The 12,806-nt window shown below is 35.2% G+C and overlaps 1 protein-coding gene across 14 annotated transcripts in view; it reads right to left on the reverse strand.

Annotated features, from left to right (window-relative positions):
* Positions 1–12,806, reverse strand: part of NCOR1 (nuclear receptor corepressor 1) — a 185,883-nt gene that overhangs the window by 35,571 nt on the left and 137,506 nt on the right. For 9 of the 14 annotated variants that reach the window (XM_037013092.2, XM_037013076.2, XM_037013058.2 and 6 more), the window contains 4 exons: positions 10,394–10,523; positions 8,045–8,240; positions 2,898–3,071; positions 1,968–2,128 (listed from right to left, as the gene is read on the reverse strand). In XM_037013092.2, the coding sequence (XP_036868987.2) occupies positions 1,968–2,128; positions 2,898–3,071; positions 8,045–8,240; positions 10,394–10,523 (661 nt within the window). The remainder of the gene's footprint in view (positions 1–1,967; positions 2,129–2,897; positions 3,072–8,044; positions 8,241–10,393; positions 10,524–12,806) is intronic. The other 5 variants (XM_037013094.2, XM_037013098.2, XM_037013087.2 and 2 more) reach the window with 1 other exon arrangement.

The raw sequence follows: 12,806 nt of genomic DNA on the forward strand, positions 1-12,806 counted from the left end.
TATCATTTATAAAAATATAAAATACATGAAAATAATCAAATTAACTGAAAATAAGTCTAAGAAAACCTCTACAGTGAAAATATAAAACACTGTTGAGATTAAAGACTCAAATAAATGTAAAGATAAATATCTTCATGATACTAGATTAGAAGATTCCATCTTAAAATCTTCATTCCTTTCCCAAATTAATCTACAGATTTAATACAGTCCCAACTGAAATCCCAACAGAATATTTTGTAGACACTGACAAACTGATTATATATAATTTATATGGAAATAGAAAAAAGACAAAGAAGAGTCAAAACAATCTTGAAAAATAAAAGCACTACAGAACTTACACTATATGATTTCAAGGCTTAATAAAGGTATAGTAATCAAGACTCTGGTACTGATGAAAGGATAGACAGGTAGATCAATGGAACAAAACAGGATCCAGAAATAGACCCAAATATACAGTCAAATTATTTTTGACAGAGGTACTAAAGCAATCAAATGAGAGAATGAAAAGACTTTTCAACCAGTGTTACTGGAACTGCAAATACAAATGGATAAAATGAATGCTGATCCTGACCTCACACTGTTCACAAAAAATTAATTAGACAAAGACAACACACCTAAATGTAAAAGACAAAACTATAATATATATAATACCTAATGTCTGCTTGTCAAAACACACCAGAACAAAATAAAACACAGGCCACTAAAACAGAAAATATCTAACAGAGATCCTTCATCCTTAATATATAAAGAACTTCTACAACCTAATAATAAAAAGACTTAATAACAATAATACTTTAAAACAGTCATTTCACAATCAGATGTACAAATACAAATGGCAAGTATTAGAAAAGTGCTCAACATCATTCACTGTCAGGGAAATGCAAAATAAAAGCACAATGAAATATTATACACCCATTAGTATGACTAAAATAAAAAAGGCTGGTAACAGCAAACAGAGCAACCTGAAGGCTTATATATTGTTGATGGCATGTAAAATTGTAGAACCAACCTGGAAAATTAAAAGTAAAACATACATATACCCAGAAATTCTACTTTCAGGGAAACTAGAGAAATAGAAACATATGTTTACAAAGAGTCCCATACAAGAATGTTCCTATCAGCTTTATTCACAGTAGCCAACAACCAGGAACAGCTCAGGTTTCCATGAACAAGAAAATGGATAAACAAACAGACTGGTATGTACATACAATGGAGTATTATTAAGCAATAAAAAGGAAGAAACTAGTGATTAAATGAAAACCTCGATGAATCCCTTAAACTATTATGCTAACAAGACACAGAAGAGTATACACTGTGTGATCCATTTACATGAAGTTCTAGAAAAGGAAAAACCAATCTCTGACAATAGAAAGCAAAACTGTGGTTGCTTCAGGCAGCGGAAGAGAAGAATGCCTGGGAAGGGGCATGAGAAAACTTTCTGAAATGATGGAAATAGTCTATAACTTGACAGGGGTATGGTCTCTGGTTGTGCACATTAGTCAAAACTGAATGAACCATTAAGATCAGACCATGGTTTGTTTGTTTTTTTTAAGTAATGCACCAGGAAAAAAAAGAAAGAGAGAGAGAGGCTAAAGTCAGACTAAACTAGGGCTTACCAATCATTTACAATTTCATATTTAGAGTCTTTACAATCCCGAGTTAACAAATATTCTAGTACTTGAAATTATTCAATTTTCATTTATAACACACTAAACTTCAGGGCACCCATGTGCCTTCTATGAGTTAGACCAGACAGTGTGTCATGGCCACTTCATCGGGACACGTAACTCATGCAAACCTCCTATGTGGCATGGAGTACAGTGATTGCTACATTTTCTGGTCACTGTCTCTTCATATATAGACACATTTTTGTTTACTAGAACTCTGACAAATTAGTATGAGGAGGGAAAATTTTTACCAGAACAGGATTCAACAGGAAATCTACCAAGAAGGGAGGCCATTTGTACCTGTGAGATGGAGCCTCCCAATATAAAAGATGGCTTTTCTGAGACAACTGTGCTTTTGGATGACGGGATGAGAGGAGGAGGTGGCCTAGTAGGTCTAGTTGTTGGAAGTCGAACCCCTTCAGGGAGATTAGTTATCACTTGATGTGGAGAAGGCTGGAGGACTTTAAAAAGGAAAAAAAATATTTAAAATAGGTAGAATATTGCAAACTAGGAAATTGACTATCTCAGTCATTCCTGAATTTTTCAATCATAAATTGAATTTGAAGTGTAAGATGAAGCTGAGGATGAACATTTCAATTTTATATTTCTCTTCCACTTGAATTAACCCTGTATACATATGTGGTCACAAACGATATTTGGTCACATTAAAATATTCAATTCCCTGTTAAACCAGAAATTTCAAGCTGATGTTCATTTCAAACTATTTTTGCTTAGCACATGCAAACAGCAATCTTTAATAATTTTTTCTCCATCACTCACTGTACCTCATAATGGAGGTGAGAAAAAAGGACACTTCTTAGGAATAGCTGATATTACAATTCTGGAGACTATACAGACATGATCCAACCAACCAATTATATGCCCTCTTTGCATCTTGCATAATCTGAGAAACATTTACCAATTCTGAGTCTCATGGTTACTTGAGTTTCTTGTGGGGTTGCAGGATCTCAAGATTTTTACAAAGTACATGTGCTCTTAAAAGAAAAACCAGTCATTGTTATAGTATTTATGTGTAAACACAGATTTTCCAGTGGCCCCGAGAATCTCAACAGAATACAACTGATTATGGAATGCAGAGTAACAAGAAAGTACTCTTGATATAGCAAGGACACATCCTGGGAAAGCAGTTCATTCACAAGGCTAAACCACCCATGCCTAACATCTGTAGGAAGATGGCCAGCAGCCACTGCACAGAGGAACAATATTTACCTGGCTGGACACTATAGCGGGCTGCACTCCTATCAGGCTGTGGAGCGGCTTTACTGACTTCTCTTGGAGAGAGCCTACACGGTGACGCTGACCTTGCTGCAGTACTCTGCATCTGTGCTTCCTGTTCTAGGGCACGTCTGACCTCAGCATAAGGCATATAGGTGACTGATTTTCCTAAGAAAGTTAAAGTTATCAAAATAAGGGAAAAACCCCAAATTAAAATAGTAAGTGTGAAAGGACCAAGCCCACACCATCCAGGGGCAGATCCAACTATATACTAATATCAAGGTCTAAAATTCCTGGGGGAATCCACCTATAAAGAGGATAAGAGACCCTATAAATCTACATCTTCTGTGTACATACCATCACTGTGACCTAATAAAATCCTCAAAAACTCAATTATGATTGTTTCCTTAAAAGGACAAAGAACTCATTCTTTATATTAGGAGAATCAAGTGCTTCCACATACAATCAAGGTACAAACAGCCAAACATTAGATTATCCAGCCATTCTGTGGACTCAAGTCTGACCTAATTACAGGCCAGATCTCTGAGGATTTCAACTCTTATAATTAGACGGTTGAAGCCCACTGCTCAATAGTCAGAGAAATAAGTGTAATTAGGAAATGGAAGAAGCCTTTACAAAAGATGCAGATTAAACTATTTCAAAAATCCCACACAAGCTTATAAAACTTTTAATTTACTATAATAATACTAATGAAAATTACTGCCCATCCATAATTTATTCCACCTAAGCATAAGAAAACTTTAAGCATTCAAAGGGTGTATCAAATATGTGGTCATATTAACACTTAAATACATATAGTCATATATATATAATTTTTCCTTTTTTTTTTTTTTTTTTTTTTAGGAGAGCGAGGTGCAGGCTTTTATTTAGAGATGCAGTGAAGGGACAGAGCTCCCGGCTCATGCCAGGAGGGGACAAGAGAGTCCCTAATTTTTCCTTTTTTAAAGTGAAATGGACAATACTGTAATTTTGGAAAATCAGAAAAGCACAAAGAAGAAAGTGAAAATCATCCTAATGGGAACTACTTAGATTTGTGGCATTTTAATGTCTGCCAAAACAAATACCCACTCATTTTATTATTTTTTTGCTTACCTAGTGTTATTTACTTATTCTAGATAAATATAAATTTAAAATCACTTTCAGTACTTCCTCACCAAACAGAGTATCACTGGAATTTTCACTGGACTGGCATTCAATTTATGAATACAGGAAACTAATTATGCATAGGTATTTTGTGTTTTCTTGCTAGGAAGACCATCTTTTTCATATACATGGGTGTATATATATATATAACCGATTGCTGCAGATATATAGGAAAGAAAGTTGTGAATTTCCGTGTTTCAGTTTTTTCTAAGAAACTTAATGAACTTTCCTTTTAGCTCTAATAACTTTCCAGTTGATTCTTTTAGGCTTTCTAGGCAGATAATTTTGTGAATAATTTTGCTTCTTCTCAAATACAATACCTAAACCCCTTTTTTGGTTCCTTTTTTCCTCACTGCACTGTAGTAAGTAAGAGTGGGCATCCTGATAGCTCCTAGTCAAAGGGAAGGTCTCTAGCATTTCACTAGTAAGTGAAAGGTTTGTAACTGGTTTCAAATAGAGACCATTAGCACAAGGCATATAAAGTTTTTTGGTTTACCAAAATACTTTTAAAAACAAGAAACAATCACAGTAACATTAGCTGATATTAAGAATGTCATATGTGCAGAGCACTGTACATTACTACATGAATTATCTCTCTTAGCCCTCATGATCAATAAGATTAATACCATTTTACAGATGAGAAAATGAGGATTAGAAGAATCATGCTTAATTGCCAACCAAGGTTACGCTACCAGAGATTTTTCAAAAGCAGTGTGCTCCCTGACCCTGAGGCTCTAACCCACAGTGCAATAATGTCTCCCTGAAGCACAAAGTGTTGAATTTCAGGTGTCTCTGGCATATCCATCAAGATGATGGTATGTTCCTTCTTTAACATATTAATATAATGAATCAGATTTTTTAGTGTCCTAATACTGTGCAGACTTATTAAATAAACCAACTGCAAAAGAAAATCACTTCTTCCTAACAAGAGAATTTAACATGATAGTGTATTATAAATTCAGTGTTTGATTATTTTATCTTTTCCAGTTAAGTGTATAATTATGTGGATAAATCTATTTTGTCACAGTGGTGTTAATGGAAAAGATGGAAATTTAGATGGTTTCAATTAAATTTAGACGGTAGCTCAATTACAGTTATTTAAATTATCATGTACTTGAAGCTGAAAAAATAATCATCAACAAAATTAATTCAGTTGCATGGAAGCATTAATTCTCACTTTCATTGGATAGACTCTGTTAAACCTGCATCAGAAGTTCAATTCTAATATTACCTCTACTTGTTAAATCTGAGTTCCTTTACTGTAGGAAAGGGGCTTTGAACTAAAGCAGGGGGTCAGATTGTACAAATGTTACTGAAGTGAAAACGATTCTTCTTTAGGGTTCTTCAAGCTTTTTCTACAGATGAAAAGGCTGTAAGCTACTCAAAAATGGCACATCTAATAATTATTTGTTACACTGACATCAAGAGAAGAGTACAATCAAATAGCTGGACAACCAGTGCTACCTGGTACTGTCTAAAATGAGACCATGAAGGGAAAAGTCAAAACATGGTTCTAATTCAAGGGGATGGTACCAGTTTGGTGATGGAAATCCATAAGCTCTCTATATTTAACATTTTATAAACTATTCTATGACACTGCATTGGAAACATTTGTACCAAACATTCTACATATAAGCAATTTAATAAAAATACATAAATGTTTTTTGGAGATTATCCTTTTCACTGAACTGTAAGATAACAATAAATACAGAAAGGACTTCAGGCACTTGTTGAATAAATTACTGGATGGATATACTAGGTAAATTAGCTAAAACAAAAGTTAACCTTGGGATACAGTGTAATCAACTGTCCCAGTTTATAGAGTCACCCTGAACTAAACTGGTGTCATATTAAACAACATCTTGGGAGATATATAAATCAAAAATATAGTTTGGTTTTAAGACCACTGCATTATGATTAAAAATTAGGATACCACTCAGATCTAAACCACATGGATTAATGTATTTGAACACAGAAAAATGCAGTTCACAGTTTGGAGTCTCAGAATTTGGGGCTCTAGCCTTCTTCAGTCTCTCCAGCTCCCAATTACAACCCATTCTGTAAAGCAGATCAAGAAAAGATATAGAAGTCCTGAAGTAACTATATGATATACATATAAGATGATTCAGATAATAGAAAATCCAGATATGAATAACATTAAACTTTAGCATGAATTCAGCAAATACCATTTGAATGTCATTATTTCTAGGTTTTAAATTTTCCTCACAAAATTTACTCTAAATCATTTATGTAAGGAATAATCAACAGTTTTTTGTTTTGTTTGTTTTCCACTTTATGGTATGTTTATTTGTCGCTACGTTCATTTGCTAAGACTGCCATAACAAATTGCCACAAACTGGGTGGCCTGATCAATAGAAATGCATTGTCTCACAGTTCTGGAGGCTAGAAGTCCAACATCAAGGTATCAGCAGGGTTGGTTCCCTCTGAAGGCTGAGGGAAAATCTATACCTGCCTCTCTTCTCTCTTCTGGTGGTTTTCTGGCAATCTCTGGCACTCCTTGGCTTGCAGAAGCATTAACTCCAACTTCTGCCTTTATCTTCATGTGGTGTGTCTCTCTCTGTATGCCCAAATTTCCCCTTTTTAGAAGAATATCAGTCAGATCAGATTAGGGTCCACCCTGCTGATTTCATCTGCTGATTTCATCTTTTTTTTAAAATAATCAAGTTTTAAACTATTCTATAATTTACATTCTCAAGATGACAGATTTTCTCATAATTGGAATGCTCGAAAGATGAGCACTTCTGCTAAGTCCACACATACTGTGTAGCTTATTTAATTCATTCCTTCAGCAAGTAATTATTGAGTGCACACTGTGTCAATTATCAAGTGAGGGATTAAGGATTCTCCAGACACAATATACTAAAAACCCAAAAATTATCCATGTCTTTAACATTCTTTTTCAAGAAATAATTCACTTAGCTACTGTTATATACCCAGGCTTGGTGGGAATTACCACTCTTACTCACATTTTTACTAGCATAAGATATGTATTTAAAACACTAAAAATCTTCTATTTAAAACTCTAACATAAGAGGTTTAGTGTGTCATATAACTAATAACTCATTACTGGTGTGATGGAGAGGGTGTCAGGATCATTCAGTACCACAGTTCCTGTTTTATATTAAATAGCCCTTGAAATGCATGGCTTTCTATAGCTAATAGCTCTTACTTATCTATATAAAGTACTACAAAGAGTTTACTGGATCATTATAAAAACCTATGCCCTAATCACAGATTACTTTAATGTACCTTCATGGCATATATTACTATACTACATGTGTACTAATTATTAGTAGTAGTATATAAAATAAAATTACATATGTATATTATACACAATATTATATATAAAATAATGCTGAGCCATGTATTCTTAAACACTGAATGTTCATTCTTTCTTACGGGTTATAATCTCAGCAAGGTAGAGATTAGACAAACAGATAATTTGTACTTTATAGATAGGAAACTAAAGCTCAGAAAGGTTAAGTGACTTGCCCATGGCCACACAACTGGTAAAAGCTGAGGTGAGGATTGAGTCAGAGTCTGACTGGCACTATACACCACACAAAGTTGTCTCCCATCATATCAGAGAATTAGAATATTACCCTGTTATAGGTGATTTGCTTGGAGGACAGGATTACAATTCTTACTTACTCTGAAAACTAAGATGAAAGGAACATAAAGCATGGCTTTTATATCAATCTTCCAACATAAAGATGAATTCACATTAACAAGAGCTCTATTAAAAATGTTACTGCCATCCTTTAGTAGTCAATAACACTAATTATTCCTTAATAGTTTAACTGAAATCAATTTAAAGGAATTTTATCTGTTAGGGACAAAAGTAATAAATCAATCGATACACTGATAAATTACAAAAACACAAGGGACTCTACTTTTGAGTACAGCTTTCAAGAAAACATTTCAGAAAAGTTATTTGTGGTGATACCTCTACCTACCTTCCCACTCTCTGTTTGGACTCCTGGAGGTGCCACATGGACTTGTGGAACTTCTACATTCCAAATCTATCTGCTCTTGCCTCTGCCGCTGTTCCTCCAGGAATGCTGACTCATGCACTGCTTTAATGTGTCGCTGGTAGAGGGCATAGCCACTTACTGGGGTTCCAATTGGTATATTACATGGGGTGCAGGAAACCTACAGGGGAAAAAAACACAAATATGCCAATGATCAAAATAATAATTACCATTTGTTATAAGTAATACTAATTTATGTAATATTACTGGTATAAATGATTTTATCATATTTTAAAGTAATCTTCAGTATAATGCTTAAAATGATAAACAATCACTTTCAGAACTGAACACAATATAAATCACCAAAGTTGTGACATGAGAAATCCAAATCAGAAATTAAAATACTTTCATCTGTTTCTAAATTATGATTGTTGATTCCCTGGTGGCTCTACCATGGGTCATAGACCCTGCCACATGTCCTCTCACCAGGTAATCATATCCACTTCTGTGTATTTATATGTCAACAACTCAAAAATTTCTATTTCGAAGATGTTTTCTCCCAGTTACACACACATAAAATGCCCTCCTAACAATTCCACTTGGGTATCTCAAACCACCTCCAAGCTTACATTCATTAACTGAACTTTTCAATTCCTAAACTCTTTCTCCAGTGGTGGAGACTATAGGAAATGGGGCCTTAGTAACTGAAGACAGAAGCCTGGCAGTCAACCTTGACTAATCAACCTCCTCCCCTCCCACAATTAACTCATTAACATACCAGTTCTCTTCAGGGCAAAATTAAATATTACTTCTTCAGACAGGCCACCCCAACCATCCAATAAAATACTTAGCTCCCTCCTGATTTTTCCTCTTATTGAAGCCTATACATTTCTTTCACAGTACATAGCATTTAATACAATTTGCAATAATGTTTGTTTTTTGTTTATTTTCTCTCTCCCACTTCATGAAGGCAAGAACCCAAGCTGCTCTATCCAATCCTAAATAAAGAACCCCTAAGATGGTCGGTATTTCATGAATGCAAAAAAGGCCTGGGAAGAGTAGAGATCTGACTTTTTACAACAGCTATAATCTAAAGACTTCCATAGCTTTTATCCACTACTGTATGTAGGCCTTTTCACTGAACCCAGAACATATGCATAATTTTCCTGCCTTTGTGCTTCAGCTTATGTGTAAACATGGCTTTCCTCCTTTTGCTTTAAATGAACTGTTTTTGTCCAACCAAAATACTATTTCTTACACGGACTCTGCTTAAGTGTTTCATTAAGAAGGAAGCTCTCTTACCTCTGAAATAACCAAAATACATTTTTTTAACCTATCAGAGCATCACATTTTAATTCATTTTAATTTTTACTATGATTTTTTTCTATGTCTAACTATCAAGACCCACCGCTAGGCTTTTTGAATTCAAAAATTATAATATATAAATATTTCATACAGCATTAAAAATGTTGTTGTCTTGAACTAGACAGATGCTCAGTAAATGTTCATTTGAATAAATCAATGAATAAATGTTTAATGATTCTTTTTGTGGGCCTATCATAAACCCACACTTAACTTTTACCAATCATCATGTGAGACAAGAAACAAATTTTTATCCTCTGAAATAAAGAGGTAAAACATAACTAGTAAGACCAATACCCACCCAAGATTGGAATTCAGTATCAAATGGGAGTCAAATTTGTAGAGATTATTAAGGTAAAATATAAATAAAACTAGATTGTGAATTGTATACTGAAGTTAGCCATAATCTCTATAATTCATTCTAAATATTCTAGTTTTATATATGAAATATGTATTATATATAATATGAATATATAAATATATAATTATATATAAACATATTATATATATTCGGCCACTGTCTTAAAGCAAAACAAAACAAAAACAGAACTTAGTAATATTTATGGCTAGAGCATTATATATGCATATTTTTTTCTATAATTGAAAATGACCATTTCAATCAACTATTACAATGAATCCACTTTAAAAACCAACATATCAGCAAATGAATGGATAAACAAAATGTGGTATATGCACACAATAGGGTATCATCAGCCTTAGAAAGGCAGGAGATAGAGACATGCTACAACATGGATTCATCTTGAGGACATCACACTGAGTGAAATAAGCCAGTCACAAAAAGACCAATCTGTATGATTCCATTTATATGGGACCTCTAAAGTAGCCAAATTCATAGAGACAGAGAGTAGAATGGTGGTTACTAGTCAGGGGGGAGTTATATACTGACTAAAGAAGAAATGTCTCTAAAGGTCTTTATTTTTCAACATCACTATTCTTACACTGAAAACTTACCATTGGTGGGATAACAGCAGCTCTATGCTGAAGCTGTGGCAGGTCCAGTGGATTTGGTTTTATTGGGGATGAGACCAGTATAGAGCCAGTGGGGTTTAACAATGAAGGTTTTGAGTCCATAGGAAATATTCTGTAATTGGCAATAAAAAAAAGATAAATATATTTTTATTTAAGACTTTAAACATACAATCACCATAATTCCTTCTAAGTTAGTATGTACATAAGATACTTGAATGGGTAAGGAAAAAGGAATCTAGAATACTAGTTTTCCAGGTTAAAAAAACTAATATAATACTGATTTTTAGGTTGAAATTTATCTGATTTTAGTCATCTGCATCTAACAAAAAAAAACCAGTCTGGGCAAATGCCATTATAAAATATTAGGTCCTAACTTACCACTAACAGGTTACAAACTAGTCACCTGTTACAGGATGCTTTGCTAGAATAACAGAGCAGTTTTTAAAACATTTGAAATAAGCCACCATTTTAAAATGGAGAATTGCACCCAAAATTTTGACTCCTGGTTTCTCTTGAAAAAATGGGAAGGCCAGCCAGCGCAGAACTAGCATCCCACAGAGCAACACACTGATTTGTAGCAGCTGCACTGTCAGCGATCCATGCTTCTCTGTTCACCACAGCATCTGTCACCTGACACTCCAGCTGCTTCACTTGTTTTCAGTGCCTACACTTGAGCTCAGGGCGCCCAATATATGAACTGGGGAAATCACACACCTGTGCCGTATCTTTTGCGCTTGATCATACTTCCCAATGTTGTTGGTTACTGGGGGAAGATTATTGTTTTAAAAGGTATAAACTGATAAGAAAACTAGGATGCATTAAAAAAAACAATTCATATTTTATATTAAGAATAAAAATGTGTTTACAGATGTAGAAAACTGAAGGTATTATTTTAATAGTTTGGAAATGTTGTAGAATTTTAGAGTGTCATTCAAAAATACCATATATTTACAAAGAATTTCTGAATTTCAAGAATACTGTCGTATTTGTCTCTTAGTATGCTCCTCTTTGGATTACTACCATCCTAATTTTTCCTTCATTTATAAATACAGGTACCAAAACCAACAGTGAAAAACTGAGATAATCCTCATTTTAGATGACATATTTCATTAAAGAATACTTAAAAGGTCAACACAGCTTGACTCCATTTATGCTTACTCCAAAGTTTGGGACAACTAAAATCTAGATTACTGTAAATGAGGGGAAAAGAATGCTAGATGGTTGAATTTTCTGGAATATCAATGGTTAGCTAGGATCACTATTTTATTTCAATTCTTGTTGATGAAAATTCTCCTATCTACTATATAAAAATCTCTTAGGAGAAATCATCAGTGTAATATTCAAAATTATTCTAGTGTCAAATCTCATTCTATAGAGTATGTGAGATAAAAAAAATATACTGGATATAATATACTGGATATGGACTGAAAGCAGTGACTTCAGGACACACTATAAAAGTCGAGCTTTGCACAGAATTTGGCTGTCTGTTGAGTGGTGCCTCTTAAAAAGAGGGGAAGAAAGGAAACTGGTCAAGAGGCAGTATAGGAAGATCCTGTACTTAACCTCCTCCCACAGACACACTGAATTTACACCAACATACAGAGCAATTCCTTCTGAAGAACTGAGGGCTGGAAGAACCTTAACAGCTTCTGCACAACACTGATAGAGGGACCACAGAGAGAAGGGTAGGAGAGATGGAGACACAGTAACAACAGGAACCCCACCCCCAATGCTACAACCTACAACAGGAAGGGATATCACTGTGGGGCTGGTCACAGACTTGCCTGCCCTGGGGCACAGCAAAAAAGAAAAAAGAACAGTTTAAAGAAGTAACTAAACTATAAGTGAAGAAAATCCATTTACTAACCCTAGAACATCCTCCAAATGGTGGGGGTACTGCTGGAACTCTCTCCAGGGCTGGAGGTGCTGGCAAAAGTCATGTTTATGTTCCCCCTCCACCTTAACGGAGCAAATAGGAGCAGGATCCAAGCACTCTGGCTGGCCTGCTAAGAATCACCCCAACAAGCACTAAGCAACTAGCCCATCCTACTTCCAGCCATCTTACCAAGAGGTCAATGGCACAGTGTACAACAGGACACCCCTGGTCTATGTCCACTCCACCTCCAGCTGTCTCACCAAGGTAGCTTAGGTGCAAAACATCCCAGCATACCACTCGTGAACATCTCTTTCAGCTCCAGCCCTCCACCAGGGCAGCCCCAGCACAGAGCACCCAAGACCTCCAGCTTGAGCCTGCTCCAGTTCTAGCTGTCCCAGCATGGACACCCTGGCATGGGGCACCACAGGACTCCTGACCCACACCCACTCCATCTGGCCAGCCAGGGCCACCACACACACACACACTCTACCCAGGGGATGTTTCTACACAACATGCCAC

The sequence above is a fragment of the Manis javanica genome, chromosome 4 (genome assembly GCF_040802235.1).
Source record: "Manis javanica isolate MJ-LG chromosome 4, MJ_LKY, whole genome shotgun sequence".
Taxonomy (NCBI): Eukaryota; Metazoa; Chordata; class Mammalia; order Pholidota; family Manidae; genus Manis; species Manis javanica.